This window comes from Anneissia japonica, unplaced genomic scaffold (genome assembly GCF_011630105.1).
Source record: "Anneissia japonica isolate Jap-2015-1 unplaced genomic scaffold, ASM1163010v1 scaffold288106_len264728_cov135, whole genome shotgun sequence".
In the NCBI taxonomy this organism is placed as follows: domain Eukaryota; kingdom Metazoa; phylum Echinodermata; class Crinoidea; order Comatulida; family Comatulidae; genus Anneissia; species Anneissia japonica.
Window position 1 is genome coordinate 99,331 of NW_022749702.1, and position 17,469 is coordinate 116,799.

At 33.1% G+C, this 17,469-nt stretch overlaps 1 protein-coding gene across 1 annotated transcript in view; it reads right to left on the reverse strand.

Annotated features, from left to right (window-relative positions):
• Positions 1-21: 21 nt before the first annotated feature.
• The window catches only part of LOC117121137 (pleckstrin homology domain-containing family A member 7-like), a 33,663-nt gene continuing 16,215 nt past the window's right edge, over positions 22-17,469 (reverse strand). The window contains exons 6-21 of the mRNA XM_033266238.1: positions 15,453-15,553; positions 14,167-14,282; positions 13,153-13,622; positions 11,984-12,103; positions 9,054-9,132; positions 7,604-8,348; positions 6,849-7,019; positions 6,030-6,214; positions 4,963-5,619; positions 4,555-4,837; positions 3,995-4,111; positions 3,163-3,305; positions 1,963-2,158; positions 1,084-1,305; positions 684-833; positions 22-45 (exon numbers count right to left, since the gene is read on the reverse strand). Of these exons, the coding sequence (XP_033122129.1) occupies positions 22-45; positions 684-833; positions 1,084-1,305; positions 1,963-2,158; positions 3,163-3,305; positions 3,995-4,111; positions 4,555-4,837; positions 4,963-5,619; positions 6,030-6,214; positions 6,849-7,019; positions 7,604-8,348; positions 9,054-9,132; positions 11,984-12,103; positions 13,153-13,622; positions 14,167-14,282; positions 15,453-15,553 (3,779 nt within the window). The remainder of the gene's footprint in view (positions 46-683; positions 834-1,083; positions 1,306-1,962; positions 2,159-3,162; positions 3,306-3,994; positions 4,112-4,554; positions 4,838-4,962; positions 5,620-6,029; positions 6,215-6,848; positions 7,020-7,603; positions 8,349-9,053; positions 9,133-11,983; positions 12,104-13,152; positions 13,623-14,166; positions 14,283-15,452; positions 15,554-17,469) is intronic.

A 17,469-nucleotide genomic window follows, 5' to 3' on the forward strand; every position in this document is an offset into this window, starting at 1 on the left:
CTTATACACATCTTTATTTATTTAACTCTTTTTATTTGTAGAAACCTATTAAAGATATACATTATTTATGAAACTATGTAAATGTTACTTTATAAAACACTTTCATTGACATCAATATTTATAGAATGATTTATGTGCATAGTTTATTTATAGAACTCTGTCATAATTATAGAATATTTGTTACATAGCATATTTATATAGAACACTATCATTGTGGCCGGCTCTGGCAAAACCAGCCATTTGTAGGAAATATTTTAAATTGAGTTTTTGGTATATTTAGATTCTGCATGAATTATTAATTAAAGTAGTGTATATTTGATAGAAATTGGTGGAGTATTAACGAAGTTATGAATATTTAGGTTTTGAGAAAACAGCTTCCAAAGATTCAAAAATCATAGTTTATTATGAAGATTTGTAGTTTAAAAATAATTTTAATATACTTTTCATTTAGAGTTGGTGATTGATATTTTGCAGAAATGTTCTTCAATATATCTTCTTTTTTATAAAATGCAAAAACACGAAAATGTTCAAAATTCTGATTCTCAAACGTTTTGGGTGCTTGAGGGAAATTATAATTTGCGACAAACAGAGGGTTTTGCCAGAGCTGGTCATTAGTAATATAACAACAATATCTTGTCTTTCAAAAGGAAATCTCAATAATAAAACTTAACAAGATGTGTTACCTTAGTTCTATATGCTAATTCTTCTCTGACTTGAATTAGATCCCTTTCCAATCGATGCTGTTGTTCTTTGATCCGTTCAAGAGCCGCTGGATCATCCCAATGGCTCCGGCTTTGACGATGAAGGGATGCAAGAGCCTTCTCTATCTTATCCTAAACAAATAAAAACAAAAACTTTAATTAAAAAATAAGATAAAAGTACGGTTGAGATAAAGTATTTATATATATATTTTTTTTATATTTTTTATGTACATTTAGTTTTTTAGGTGTTATTCCCCTCTACCAAATTAAAGGGGGGGGGGGGTAACATAATTATTAGGCAAATGATTAACTACCAACAACTAATATGCTTTCCTTACATTAACTATGGTCCTATGGATGCCAATTAAGGAAGGCAGCCTACCTTGTCTTCTTTCAAGTCAGTTATATACACAGCAATATCTTGTAGCCTGGTATCCAAGAAATGCAGATGATTCAGTTTGTCTTCCAACTCCCGATCTTCAACCGTCTCTAGTTCTTCAAGTTCCTTCTCAAAATCCTTAGCCAATTGTTTCTCTTGCCAAGTTCTTGAGAACTCAATCAGTTTCTTTGGTGGCTTATAACTCAAACCCTTGTTTACTTTATCCTTCAAAATAATAAATTATGAAATTTAAAAACAAATAAATGACAATGGTTTTTATGCAGCACTACCAAAGTAACAGTAGTGAAGAAAGTAGTTGACTTTTGACATCTTTAAGTCTAGAGTATCAGTATATATTGATAGAGAATTTCAACAGTCACTGAAATTTGCTTTCTTTTGAGAACTATTATAATTGAGCCCTCATGAGGGTGAAGCTACGTGACTTCAACACGAGGGGATTTCGCCCAAATCAAGAACTATTACATGCGGCTTGCGAAAACATAATAATTTGTACTTTTAGAATCTAAACTCATTTCTTGAAGATACATAAGTATCAATATTAGTGTTAGTTAAAAAAGCATGTTTTTTGTAAGGTAAATATTTAAGTTGGCAATTTAGCCTGACCCTAGGCTAACTAAAAAAAATCGGCCAGCGGGGGTATAGTTTTATTCAAACTTCTAGTCGAAGAATACAAAATGACGAAATTCTTAAGTTTTACCTCAAACTACACCTAAAGTTCAGTTTTAAAAATTGGTTGAGACTTAATCTGAGAAAATTCTGAAATTAGTAGTGTTTGAAACTAAACTCCTGGCAACAAAATGCAAGCACCAAGTTTACCTCCAAACTCCCTCTACAGTAAAAGTAATTACAAAGGAAGCTTACCCTGTAGTACTGCTGTGCTAACATTTCATTCTGTCCTCCATAAAGACTGCCCATTCTGACAAGGTTGTCCACAAGGCTGACTAGAGGACCACTGATCTCCATCTCTTTCTCAACTTCATCTTTCTGCTGGTTCAATTCTAGCAAGTACATTTCTTCTTCCGTGAAATCTTTGCTTGGATTTTTTAAAGAATATCGTCTGCAAATGCAATCAAGATAACATTAGAAAAATACCTAAATAGGTAATAGATTTGTAGCTGAGGTGAAATCAATCCATGAGAAATCTATTATAATACATGATCATTGATTACTTTATTTCTTTTATCAATTACCTTCCTAAGGATTACATACAGTAATACAAGAGCATATTTATGGTCCTTATACTCAAGTGAAAGCATATTTTATGACAATTCAATGATCATTTATTCCATTTGTAATTTTTTATTCATTCTATAATTATTTTTGTTTTTGTCGTTTTCTTATACTTTAGTTATTTTTTTTCCCACTTTTTGACATAAATGCTGTTTAAAAAAATATATAAATTAAATGTTAAGTGATTTTAAAAAATAAATAAATTAAATGTTAAGTGAATTCACACATCACACTCATTCAAAAGAAATCGAGATTGAAGGGCATATAGATCGGATGTGGAGGTCAGCACCCAATCCAGCACCCAGCAGTTGTCTTCACAAAAATCAGAGATAAAGGAGCACTCCATTCAGATCCAAACATGCTCTTTACACAGATTGAAGATGGAGGAACACCACATTTGGGCAACAGATGTCTTCACAGAGGCTAGATGAACGAGCACACCATCCAGTTAAAACAGATCACACAAATCATAAGTGATGTTGTTGGTCTATGAGTGAGATACTTACTTCGAGAATAATGGAATAGTCTGACCCAGGCATATATAATGCAAAATTGAGGCCTTTTACATAACAGTGTTGCATTATGTACACCTGGGTCAGACTATTCCATTATTTTCAAGATAAGTTATTAAAAGAATAATGGCATGTATCGGTTCATCCAGGTAAGTATTCTCGAAATATATGTTTACATGGGTTGCAGATAGTGGAGTATACCTTCCAGAATATGGTTGTTTTGACTGATTTGATGATTCTTTTTATTTTCCCTGCATACATATATATCATGACTTGTATTAGTTAAAAGAAATTAAATTAAAATCAGTTACTACAGCACCTGGCTCTGGCTTTGGTTGGACTGTCAGCTGGAAGATCTGGATCTGTTAATTTAGTCATCTCAGTTTTAATCATCTCATTCATAGCGCGCAGGTTTGCTTGATCTCGTCTCAGTTGAATCAACAACAATACTAATTCTTCATGCTGGAAAATAAACACATACAAAAGAAAAATAAAATTGTATATTAAAAACTGTATAGCATTTTGTCAAGGAAATAATTTAGCAAAACCTTAGTGCCCCGGTATTTAAACACCCATCCCCCCCCCCTCCCGGACAAGCTCCAGCCCGCCAAAGATTTTGATCCAGTTCCCACAAGATTGCTAAAAAATAAATTATTTTTCCAGCTAATATTCTGCTACAGTAATAGAAACATGACTTGCTACTCTGGCACTGTTAACATTTCTGGATGTTTTCTGAGTGTAGCTAGCTATATCTTGTGGCATAGAGTATTGACATGGGAAGGGGAGACTTATGCTACTGCTTTCCCCTTATTTTTGCAAAACAAGGCCTATCATAGTTAATGTTGAAAAAACAAGGCTGGCCTATTAGGAAGGGTTGTAGTCCTATAAAAGAGAATGGATGGGTGAGCTGACATTAAAAAATTGGTACACAATTTATCTTGGTTCACCACTAATCTCATCAGATTGGAACTGGCCACCAGATTAAAAAGGTTAAATACCCAAGACCTTATTGGATGGAGGATCTAGTAGACAAGCAGGCAAAAATGGGCAGTTTCATTTCAGTGGGTTCAGCCAGATTATGTATCAGAATCTATATCACTTCTAACTCTGATGCTGATAAAATTTATCCAGATGCTGAAGTTCAAACTTACTGGTTTGCCAAGCAAATCATCAGCGGATATACTAAGTCTGACACGAGTACCAGTGTTTAGAATGATGTATGGTTGCAGCTTCTGTTGCCATTTACGAAAACGATCGGTTGTGCGTGGCTGAAACATATTAAAAACAAACACCAATTTAATCATTTGTAAATTTTTAACTATCTTTGAATACTTCATATTCCTAAAACAATAATTCATGATTTATCTACATTGTTTATAAATTTAGTTTATAAATATAAATAGTGTATGTGTGACTTTCATTAATGCCTACATATACAGTATGAAGTTCATTTGCAATTTTAAAATATGTTCATACAGTTGAACTAGCCTAAGTCGTATTCCAAAATGGCATTGAAAAAATGTTGAACTTCAATAAAATTTGACTTAAAGTTTGTTATTTAATAGAAAACACAACAATTTGGCATGTAAAATACGATCAACTTAAGAAATTATTCGAGTTAATAGGCAAAGTCGAGTTAGGCAAAGTCGAATTAGTCGACTTAAGTTTTACTGTATAAAAGAATAAGTAAATAAACGAAACATAAATTTACCATCTGATCATCCATAGAATTGGTAGGAAACTGGTCACGGCCCTCACTCTCAAATATCTCTTGTGTTGTACGCCTGGAAGGGCCACGACTAGGGAATGTATCTCCACTCCGTCTTTCTTTGTCTTCCATAGCTCGGATCATAGATTCTGGGCGGCGTTTAATAGAAGATGCCTGATAGTTTTGTCTGCTAGGTGAAATTTTGGTTTCTTCCTGAAGAACCTGCCTATCAGGTCGTCTTTGGCTGTGGGTACTAGGATACTGAATCTTACTTGAAGATTCGCTCCTAACAATAATTCAAAATTTCAGAAAAAAAAAAATAATTAACCATTCTCCTTGTTCAAATATAATAGAATAAAAAGTATCTATGTTTTTGTTTATTATTACTATAATACAATTTTATGTACATACCTAAGATCATCATCTGATTGCTGATAATCTATCGATCTCTGTCTTCTGACACTATCTTGTGGGACATAGTCTTTACGTCGATCGGTTGGCAGTCGACCACTACTAATGGACACTTCACGACTAGCTCTTCCATTACTTTGCCTTTCATTCCTAGGCCGGTTGTACTCTGTAACATGGCCATGAGGCACATATTCCCGGGAATCCAGGGAGTACCCACTCCTGTTCCTTCCCCTAGAAATTTCGCTAACTTGCGAGCCCTCACCATATGAATCGTAACCTGAAGATCTTTGCTTATGTGTATAACTGTCCCGAGGATCTCTGCTACCATTTTGTGACCTGTAGGAATTGTCCCTTGACCTAGGCCTCTCCTGGTAGTCACCAGTATGTGAGGAATGCCGAGGCAAGTCGCTTTCTCTTGCACTGTAAACATTATGAATGTTCTCTCTACTACGACTTTTCTGGTTTTTTTCATTTTCAATTGGTGGGCTGTCGAATAGCAACCGATTGCGACTGGGAGCGATGTCGGCCTCGGTGTAGCCAGTCCTGCTCCCTGGCCTACCTTGTGATGAAGAGTGTCTCTTGGAATCCAGAGTGCTGCTTCTAGACAGACCAGGGGCCATGTGTTGAGAACTGGCCTGCTTTGGTATAATACGTTCACTTCAAAAATACAAAAAATATTATTTTGTCTGCATATTAACACAATTTTAAAATACATGCCTAACTTCTTCGCTCTGTGGGGTGGGGCTTTAATAATAGGGTGATACCAAGTTGCATACTGCATGGAAACATCATCTAAAAGGACTCAAAAGCCATAAGGTTTCTAGACTAAAGGCCAAGGAAAATCAAAGTAAATAATAAATATGATGTTTATGCTCAACCTGATGTCTCACTGTACTGCATACTTGTACGTCTCTAAATACTTAGGGAAAATATTGTGCAAGTGATTGACCATCGGACAGAAAAATCATTCCTTCTTTGTTTTATGACACAAAACATTTTTAAAAGAGATAAATAATCACAAAATAACAGTTATGAATGTAGGTATACGTATATATACATTTACTCACTCATGAATTATATTGTCCTTATTGTGAGGGTCATGGGTGTTCTGAGAAGGCCATTGGGGGACACTATCCTCATATACCATTGGACTGTTGATGGTAGATCGCTGCTCTTGACCTAAACTAGGTGGACTGCTTGACTGCACCAATGGACTCTGCAAATATGAACGCTGCTCTGGGAACTCATCATCCTACAAACAAAAAGCAGAAAATAAGGGCTTAGATATAAATTTTTTTCCTGTACAGGCAATACATTTTGTAAAATCCTGAAAAGATGTAATTTGCTTTTTTCTTGTCAGCTTTGTTTTGATCTTCACATCGCAAACAAGTTCATAACAAAACACAAAATTTAACTGTGTGTAATGCAGCGATCATAAGCAGCTAATGCAAAAGCACAACTACAGTAATGTATACATCATATCATTTTGGCATGGCCACTACAACAAGAGGTTGATTACATTTTTAACAAATACATAAGGTGACTGACTTACAAAAGCAATTAGTATAATTGCTATTCATACACTACAGGAAATTATATTTACCTGTAGGTTAGATTAATGCATATTAAATTTTCTTTGGGCCTTCAAGGCCCTCAAGGAATTTTTCCATGCATTAATCTAACATTTGTATAATACATGCAGCTACATAAATTGCTTAATAGATAAATAATAATAATAATAATAATAATAATAATAATAATAATAATAATAATAATAATAATAATAATAATAATAATACCAGTGTTTGAATAGGAACATATGATGTCATAACAGAATGAAGCATAGCCCTTCAACATATCAAATTTACACTGTAGTGTTTACAAACCATTTTCTTTAGTTCAGTTTGTACAACTCTCAATGGTTGTGCATCATTCTCTGGTCTTGGAGGGTTATAGGTTACTGGACTGTTGATAGTTGACCTTTGTTCCTTTGGTAGAGGTGGATGCTGGTCCCAAGGACTCTGAAGAACTGACCTTTGTTCAGGTGAAATACCACCCTAAGGGGGCAAGATGGAAAATATTATTTACCACTAACCATTTATTTGAAAACAATTTTGTGAATTGTCTAATGGGGTAGATGCAGGATTTGTGGTAACGGGAATGTTGACTTGTAAAGCGCATACAGGAGGCATGTTGTGGCAAAATGGCTAAGTTGGCCTGAGTATGTGATCTTTAAAATGAGGGGTTATTCATTGAAATTGGACATTGCAAGCCTAAGTTATTGGAAAGTGAAAGTACAGCGCTCTTTGAGTCAAGATAAACATGATTTTGAGTAATGGCCTTTCAAAGTTAATTGTGCATACATTGTTTAATAGAATTAAACTAACTATTAAATAATGTTAAATAAACAATTTGTTGACCACTTTCAGAACAAATACTTTGGGACACGATTAACAACAAATTAAACTGCTGATCTATAGTGAAAAAACAAATTTGGATTTTAAGGCGATATTTTGAGCTCCCATATTTTATTTATTACTTCTTTTTTGTGAAATTTTGCAGGGATTGGGGCTTTACCTGTTTGAGAGTGATTCATTGATTGATTGATTGATTCACACAAAAAGCATTCTCTTCATCTTACCCTTTGAATATTGTAGTTATTATTGTTATGCTTGAAATCGAACTTCAGACTTTCGGGTCGTTTCCTTTGAATATGTCCTCCGTCCACATAATCCTTTCTAATTGGTGGGCTTGTGGCTCTTGATGAAGATCTACTCCCCTCGTCATGAGAAATGTCTCGCCTTTGACTGTCGTAACTCTGCAGTGAATGTGTTTCATCTCGTTTCTGAGAGTCGTAGCTCTGCTGCGAATCACTTTCATCTAGTCTCTGGCTTGCATAGCTAAGCTGGGAGCTGTTATCATTCCTTTTGTAATTGACTGGTAACTGAGCATTTGATGACGGCAGAGAATTTCGTGAAGAATACTGATTACTGTCTTGTATACGTGGCATCGTATTATTACGTGATTGTAGTGGCTCTTTCGAATAATTATGCTGAAGGGTTGCCGACTTTATATCTGAATCATACTTTTGGTAGCCATCAGAACGATGGTAGTCACCAGAATGACGGTGATCATCAGAATGACGATAGCCATCCGAAGGATGGTTTTCAGAATGATGAAAGTCATCAGAAAGATGGTCACCAGCACGACGGTAGTCATCAGAACGATGGTAGTCACCAGAGTGGTGTTTTTTATCTGGTGGATGATTCATTTGGGAGAAATTTGGATGCCTGTGATGAAGCTCTAGAGAGCTACGATTTGATTGTTCGTCACTGTACTGTAATGCTTGTTCTTGTCCAGGAGACATTAAATCCTGCGCTGATCTCCTGATGAAATAAAATAATTATTTAGCGATGTAAATTAAATGACATACAAAAATACAAATACTGTAAATACAGTACAGTATAGAGGAAAAATTACATAAACTAATACCTTCAAAAAGAATAAGTAGTTTATTAAGTGGTTTTCTATAACTGACAAAAACCAAATAATTTGGTTGGTTATCCAACAACAGATAATTCAACATTTTGATTTAAATGGCACCTCTAAGTAATTGTGCAACTGTCTTATTTTGTGTAATGAACAAGCCAGCACTAAACATATCAATCTATTCTACAATCCAATCAGTTATTCTCAGAACCAAAAAATATTAAATTGAGATTTGTAACATATATGCCACATACAGTAAGTAAGTAACTTTATTGCTTCTCTTGTATAACAGAGGCACAACGTAAAGATGTGCAACAATAACAAAATCAGTAAAAACTTAATTACTGTGATAAAATATAGTAAGAAAATACTGTGGTCGAACGAAATATATATAAAAAAGGGTTTACAAAAATAGTAGTGTACCAAAAGCGTAAATACAAACCTTATATAGACATACAACATAATTCTATATACATTATGGTGGTAGTGGTAGTGGTAGTAGTAGTAGTATAGTATAGTTTTTGATACCAAGGATAACATGTTTTGAAGACGAAACCAAAATAAATTGTGAACGACGCTGAGTAGAATCACTTTATTTTTACCTTTGAAATTCTTGATCATGAGGTCGTTCAAATACAGAATCTTCTCTCATTGTCAGAGGAACAGATGTGGATGCTGATTCTAAAACAAAACATTAAATGTTTACAGAAAATACATCTAGTAAAAACTGATTATTTGGGACTCTATAGTCGTACAAAGCTTGGGAGTAAAGGTTGTTTTAAATTTTTACATATTTTTGGCCATTGTGTGATATATTTATAATAAAATATTGCATAATAAGTTTTTCTGTAAATGCTGGACTTTAGTTACAGTTGATAAAACAAACACTGTTAAATAATATTTCATTGCTATTATTGATGTGAATAATTTCTGATAATGTATACAATAATCGTTAAAGGGGGGTAAATATTCTGTCAAGAGCGTTTATTTTTGGCTGATACATGCACTATACTAGATTTCATCATTAATATAACCTATTCTACCTAACCACAGCTTTGTTAAACATTTATAAAATGGTTTCTTGTAAAAGATAGAACCAATAAAAAATTGTCTTTGTAAAATATCTTTTGTAGAAGCAGTTGGTGCAACAATTTGTGGGAACTTTCATCTTTGGGAAAGATACTTTATCTACATTTGTATCTCTCAACCCAAAAGCATAAGCAGGTACTGTACCTGATAGTAATACTAAGCACTAATTCTAGCAGCTTTGGAAATGGCACACACCAAGCCACTAAGAATGTGTTGCCTAGGTATTTGGTCAGGTGATCGGGGGTAATCCTCAGAGCCAACGGCCAAACCATGCTTAGTTTAAGGAGTAGGATTAGTTAAGTGTCATTAAATTTGTATTCTTATTTATGCTGAGCGCATCAGAGGTCTCTATGATATGCGCTCTATAAGTCGACCATTATTATTATTATTCTTTTTATTATTATTATTATTATTATTATTATTATTATTATTATTATTAGTATTAATTATTGTAAAGTACAGAAAGGCAGTTTATTACAAAAAGCTCTAAATGGAATGTATTATTATTATTATTACTATTATTGGTATCATCAGGTATAGCTCTCAACAATTGTTGCTTCATGTAGTTAAAAGATGGTTTATATGTTTAATATATTTTTAAAAAAAAAGATAAACAATATAAGCTTTAAACATAAAATTTCCAACCACCCTGGATTTATTCCTTGCTTTAATGTTTCAACTGTCATAATTATTTTCCCTTTTTATTATTCATTGTCAACAGTTTGTCTCTTTATGAAGCTTCTTGTTAAACACTGGCATGTATACAGTTTATAATATTTTTGTCATCTGCCAAGCAATTATACAATTTTCTGTATTTTTATATGGACAAATAAAATTTCTTGAATTTAAATCGTCAATCTTCTAAATCTACCATGCTGAATTTTTAATTTATGTGAATAATGTATGAATACAAAAGTGCATTTGCAAAAAGTACAGGTTGATAAAAACATTTTTGTTTCAAGCATACAGAGTTTGATAATGTCAAGCAGATGGTTCAAGCCAGATTAAATAAAGGTAACAATGTTACACCTGTTTCCCACCTATACACTCATCAGGAAAACCAATATATGTCAAAGGTTTACACAAAAGGTCATCATTAGCATGCAAGTTTGAATGAAGATAAACTTAAAGAATGAGTATGAAATAAAAGAATGGGAGCATTACAAGCTGTATGATTAATTTAAACAGTAGTGAAAACAAGATGGAAACATACTGACTAAGGTATAAAAAGTCTTGTTCAGATCCAAGGCTACACATTAAATTTTGTAAAAATGTTGTTGACAACCCTCCCCTCTTATGTTTATATTTTTTTGGAATATGGAATACTAATTATCAGGTTGCACTTAATATAACAATAAATGTTTTATTCAATCAATTTCCTTTATCATATATTTTTTTTTACAATTCTCAATTCAAAGATTAATTAAGAAGGCATCAATTACAAGCAAGCTTTAAGCTTTGATGCCCTACAAAGAAAGAACAATAATAACTACAAAATAAATATAAAAAGATAGTAATAGAAGACGATTCATTTATAAATCAAGATTCTTAAATGATAATATGACAAATACAATGGAAAAAGAAAGAAATGAACAAGGTTTAAAGAATAAATACAAAGTACTCTATCTTTTAGCTTTGTATCCAGATTTTCAATACATTTCTATCACAATTTATATTCATTTAAAATTTAACTGTTTTTTATGTTTGTGAACAGCTGTAAAAACCTAAATTTCTTGTTAAAGAATTGCTAAATTTGGATGTTTTTAATGATTTTTTTGGCATAAATGCAGGTATAGTACTGTATTAATAGCACTATCATCATAACACAATTATTAATAAAACTATGAAATAATTAGACCTTGCTACCTGTATGCAGTTTACACTAAATATGCATTGTTAAAAGCTAATGCCTAATATTGGCCAGGATAGATTTTATTAGGCAAGGAATATGCTTATAGCTGAGTCAGTATGGTGTTTGCAAATGGCAGATACCTTTTAAAAATGTAAAAGAAAAACAAACAAATGTGCACACATCATAAGTTAATTTAAATTTAGAATCAGACCTGGAAAAAAAGTGTGTGCTCTCGACAATGAAAATTTTCTTTATAAAATGCCTCCAGCACAAAATGTTATCTGTACACTACATATATAGCCCAACAGTATAGATTTTAGAAATCCCCCCCCCACCAAAAAAAAGCTTCCAGGACATTCATGATGCCTACAACTGGCGGTCGCGCATTCATGCACTTTTTTCCAGCCCTGTTTAGAATGTTAATTAAAACAAAGTCAGACTCACAGAGATAAGGCCAATAATAATCAAACAATACAGACATGATTACATACATACAACCACAGTAAAAACAATACCCTCTCCGAAAAGTATATTATGGGGAGGAACATAATGAGAGACAGATAACAAAATCGTTGACAAACAATTTCCAACCTTCCCAGGTGAAGTCATCCATTGAGGAGTAATACTCAGACGATCGTTTACGTGGAAGGGTTCGGTACGATGCCGGGTAGAGACCTGGCGTGTGTGATTGTGTACCAAGCCTACGGTAATCTGCACGGCCAGCAGATAGGTCAGTCACCAAGTGATGTCGTCATGCAGAGAGTTAAAATGGTTAGATATGTGATAGAAAAATTCACAGCAAAACACAAACAAAAACTATTTATTAACAAATTTTAGTAACTGTATAGTAAACATGTAAAAGAATGTGTATCATGACAATTGAACTGATTTAAAAAAAAAAAAAAATACTCCAAGTTTATATAAACAATGCGAGTGTAGCTCATGATCCAAAGGATGCATTAAAAATATATAGGCTCCGGTCATACTGCAGCCAAGACTGGCTTGACACTGTGCGGTTGAGAAATTTGTAGTCTGAACCAACGTGGGTTGACTCATGCCTGGCTTGAAATTGTTCTCAACCCTCACAGCTCAACACATATTCTTATAATTCCCACTTCAATACTATTTTACTATTAATCAAATTTAAAATGTAATCTAAATCTATCTTGGATAAGCCCTGACCATTCAAAACAGTACAAATTGTGAAAAATAAAAACAAATTTTTAATATAAATTCAAGAAAGTGTTTCAAGACCTTGATATTGTGACACTATACCTATACTGTACTGTAGCTTTCATTGTGTTTACATACCATCTAATTTGATTTATTTCACTGACATTATTCAATGTCAGACAGAGAAAGTGAGAAATTGCTTTATAACATTAGCTAATGGATAAACATGCGAGATGGACAGCAAATATTGTATAAGCAAAAATTATTAACACAATTAACAAATAAACAAAATTTAATGTTATTTTAATTGTACAAATCATAGAAAAAAAAAAACAAAGAATTTCATTGGCTGATCTAGTCATGTGATAATTCAAATAAAAAAACAAAAGTGCAAATTAAAAAGAAAAACTTTTAAGGCATGTGCAAAACATGTGATGGAAATGAAAAGTGAATGTGAAATAAGACCACAGTGCTTTTATATAATTTCACACAATTTTAATAAATCTTTGAGAAGCTGCTGAGAAATTCTTTAAATTCTGCATTAATATGAAATCTATTGGGAGGAGGGATGTATATTTCACACCTACCTTTATCTCTGCTTAATGAATAATCATCAATGGTCTGGTTCTTATGACTGTCTTTCTCTTCGGAGTAAACCTCTTCAATGTCATCGTCCGAATATGCATCTCCTTCATCCTCGGTCGCGCTGTCATCAACAAACTCCTGTACTTCCTCACCTCTGCGAGGATCATCATCATGGTAACGACCCGATGGGACCAATCTATCCTTGCTCTCATGGGCGTAATTATCAGCCTCCTTTTGTCGAATGTTACCATTCGGCCTTTGGTGGTATGATTGTGAACGGTTGTACTCCTGTTGATCAATCAGTCGGTGCGCACTACGGGGTTGTTCCTCATCCTCAAATGTGCGGTACCCATTGTCACTGTGATGCGACCTGTAGTGATCCATCTCACTTCGTGTCGGTTGAGAGAAATTTGCAAAGCCCCCATCTTCATCATCACTGATCCTAATTTCTTTATATTTGTTGACAGGTTCCCTGTGGGACACAAAAGATGTACAGCTACCTTTAGATTTATTTTAGTTCAAAAGCTCCTAAGAAAAGGGCAACACCCAACCCCATCCCCACCCACCCTCTCGGTGGCAGTGTTCAGTTGTGAAAGTATAACCTTGTCTGGACTAAAAAGTTTACGTTGCTTAAGCCCATCTGAACCAAAACCTTGAATTCGGCTCCATAGCTCTGTTTAATTTTATACCTTAATTAATTTTTAACTTTCGTCCATTGGTTACATTATTTACCAGCCAAATGCAAGAGGTAAGAAATCGTTTGGTCATGCACACTGAATTAGGCTTACAGGTATATCTATTATTATATTTAAAGTAATAAACCCTATCTAAACTAACTGCACATGGACAACACTTTCTATTTTTGCCTAATTATTGCAAACCGTCATAAAAAACAAGGCAGCACTATTGAAAAATACGAAGATTTCCAGCATCATGAGAAGCAAAAACAAGTGCATTTATTATTGTGAGGTGATGAAAATTTGTAGAAGATAACAATGATATGATTTAGTACTAACCCATATCCCAAGTCCATTTGCACCTTGGCTGCCCTAGAAAGTGCTTCAATCCACTGCTTCATGCCTTGCTCTGACTCAGCAGCAAATATTACTGTTCTCATATTTTGATGGGTACACTAAGGAATAAAAAAAGCCCAAATACTACATTATTATACCATTTAAATAATTTGGTATAAATTTATTCTCAAGCATCCCCTGCTCTATCATCTGCCATGAAAAACAGGAAATTTCAGAAAAAAACTAAAAGTTTTTCTATATTTATATTACGCCTGTTGATGCCTTGAAATCTCTAAAAATGATATATGTATATTATTTAATAATATAGGTAAATCTCTAAAAATAATATAAGTATATTTCTTCCTAATTATATAGATTTAAAGCATTTAACCATTTCATCACACACTGTTTACATTCACCAATGTAATTTTATTTTTCCTCTGTTTAGATGTTTTTGGCAAAACTATTTGCTAAATAAAAAAACAAAAATTTATTTAAATTTTTTTTCGCTCTCCTCTGACAATATAAAAAAAAATTTAGTTCGCAAGACAAAGTATTAAAAAACTCTCGGATTATGTTGATAAGATGCTAGGTTCCACTGTATTCCATGTTTTTACATATTCTTCTTCTTTCAATATACACTTTATTTACCAAGGTCCTGACACTCATAATTAAATTGATTTTTAAACCATGTGTCATTGAAGAATAGTCTTTGAGTCTGTATAGTACTTTTGTCGGCTTGCTTTCAACTGTGACACATTAGCATGAATGATCAAACACACTACTGTACATTCAAATTAAATTAAAGCAGTTCCATCACAAATTGACGTCATTTATACTAATTTCACACTAATATTCCATATTAATAATAATAACAATGATGACACCTACTGAAGGTCAAGACCACTCCCCCTTTTAATATTATGAGCTAAATGTGAGGTCTCACCACAAAATGATTCTCATGGTTAAAAAATAAAAAATCGAGTATATATTATATTTTGGTAGATCACATTACATTACAAACCATGTTTTGACAAAATCGGCCTCAAAGATACAAATAATAGGACTAGAATTACAGAATATGTACAGAGAACAATGTTTTAATAAGAAATTCACTAAAAGAGTATGCAATCATAAAATATCAATACAATTTCCCCAACGATGCATCTCACTTCGTGGTGAGAATTTACAAATGATGATCATAATAATAATAAGTGATGATAAAAAAAAGCGTTATTAAACGCCTTCGTAATCTTCTGACATTTAATAAATTGATATTAAATTTTCACCTTGAATGCGTATTTCTTGTTCGCCTTGTCTGCATAATCTACTGATCTGATGTCATAGCTGGGCAGTACTATAGATCCTTGCATATTCACATCATTAGGGCCTAAAAGAGAAGAAAATAAAACCAACACAATCAATTAAAATCTAACTTTTGAAAGTTCCACATTACCAGGGTTATTTCATTTTCCTTCCCATACATAGCTAGATAGATAGATAGATAGAAATATTACCTTTTTATATACTGTATAAAGAAAATTAATTAACAATAAGAAATTATAAGAAAAATTATGCACAACTAGCAAATTTACATCAGATTTTTGAAGATTGCAAAGTAAGTATGTATGTTTTCTTTTTTTGTTTTGGGGGGGGGGGGTGGTGCCTCCTCATATGTGCTGTTACATACTAAGGTAAATAGCCTGGCATATGTTTGAATCTAATACTATATTAGGGTATTTAAATGTTTATTTATACAGTACAACATCATTATGTGGCAAAGACAAGCCAAACCAGTCACTTGTTGCAAAAATTGACTTTTAAATCTAACTTTTTAAAGTTTCACATTACCAGGGATCTTTTCACTTTCCTTCCCATACATAGCTAGATAGATAAATAGATAGAAGTATTACTTTTTTATATACTGTATAAAGAAAATTAGTTAACATTAAGAAATTATAAGAAAAATTATGCACAACTAGCAAATTTACATTAGATTTTTTGAAGATTGCAGAGTAAGTATGTATGTTTTCTTTTTTTTTTTGGGGGTGCCTCCTCATATGTGCTGTTACATACTAAGGTAAACAGCCTGGCATATGTTTGAATCTAATACTATATTAGGGTATTTAAATGTTTATTTATACAGTACAACATCATTATGTGGCAAAGACAAGCCAAACCAGTCACTTGTTGCAAAAATTGACTTTTAAAAAATAATACTGTGTTACACATTTATGAGATGCATAAAATGATAAAAGAATAATTTAAATCTGATATTTCATTATGAAGTTACAAGCGTTTAAATATACCTGTACAGCTGTTTAGTTTCCAATTTTATGATTTTGGACATTTCTCAGCCAGAAACCATCACCGAATTGTTAAAAATTGTTGTTTTAACATTGAAATTGGGTAAAATAACAGCATACTGTATTATAATAATTTATAGATAAATGTTAGTTTAATGCAATAATATAGATTTTAAAAATGTTGACATTCCAGCATGTTTTGGCCATTATCTTTGAAACATGATTTGCGATGCCAATGAGTGACTGGTTTGGCTTGTCTTTGCCACATATACAGTAGTCCAATCACTCCATTCCCAAAATATGAATATTATTCATAGACAGTGACATTAGTTGATCACATGTCACGTTTGGAATACATAAACTCCTGTTAATGAAGCAACTGCGATGGAATCACATGATCAGCACACAATAAGCTAATTATACTGCATATTACGGTCTCATACTGTACACAAACTCATTAGTTATCTGCTGTCAGAAAGGAAGCTTACCAAGTACACTGGGTTATCACCATATTCAATTTGCTTTACACATAACCTAATGGACACCTTCTGAATCAAAAAAGTGTCCCCAGGGGTAAACCCTCAATGGGGTTGGTCTTACAGTAGTGTTAAAAGATATGTGAGGTCTCACCACAAAATAAGTCCCATGGTTAGAAAATCAAAAATTCAGTTTATGTTATAATGTTGGTAGATCACATTATAAGCTTTAATTTGGTCTTTGAATGGCTTCTCTACGATAAATACTGTAGATCCAGAGATGTGAGCATTTAAAGTTTAGGTGTATGAGAATCACGTTTGGAGAAAATTGGCCTCAAAGATACTAACCTGTTCAAATTATAGGAATAGAATTACAGAATATGTGCAGATTTTTACTTATTTACTTAAAACATTACTTAAAATTTACTTAAAAAGTATACAATCATAAAATAGATCAAGTTATTGGTGGACGACGAGAGTTGCTGGAACCGGGTTAGCGGGTAGCACAGACATGAAGGGACCCT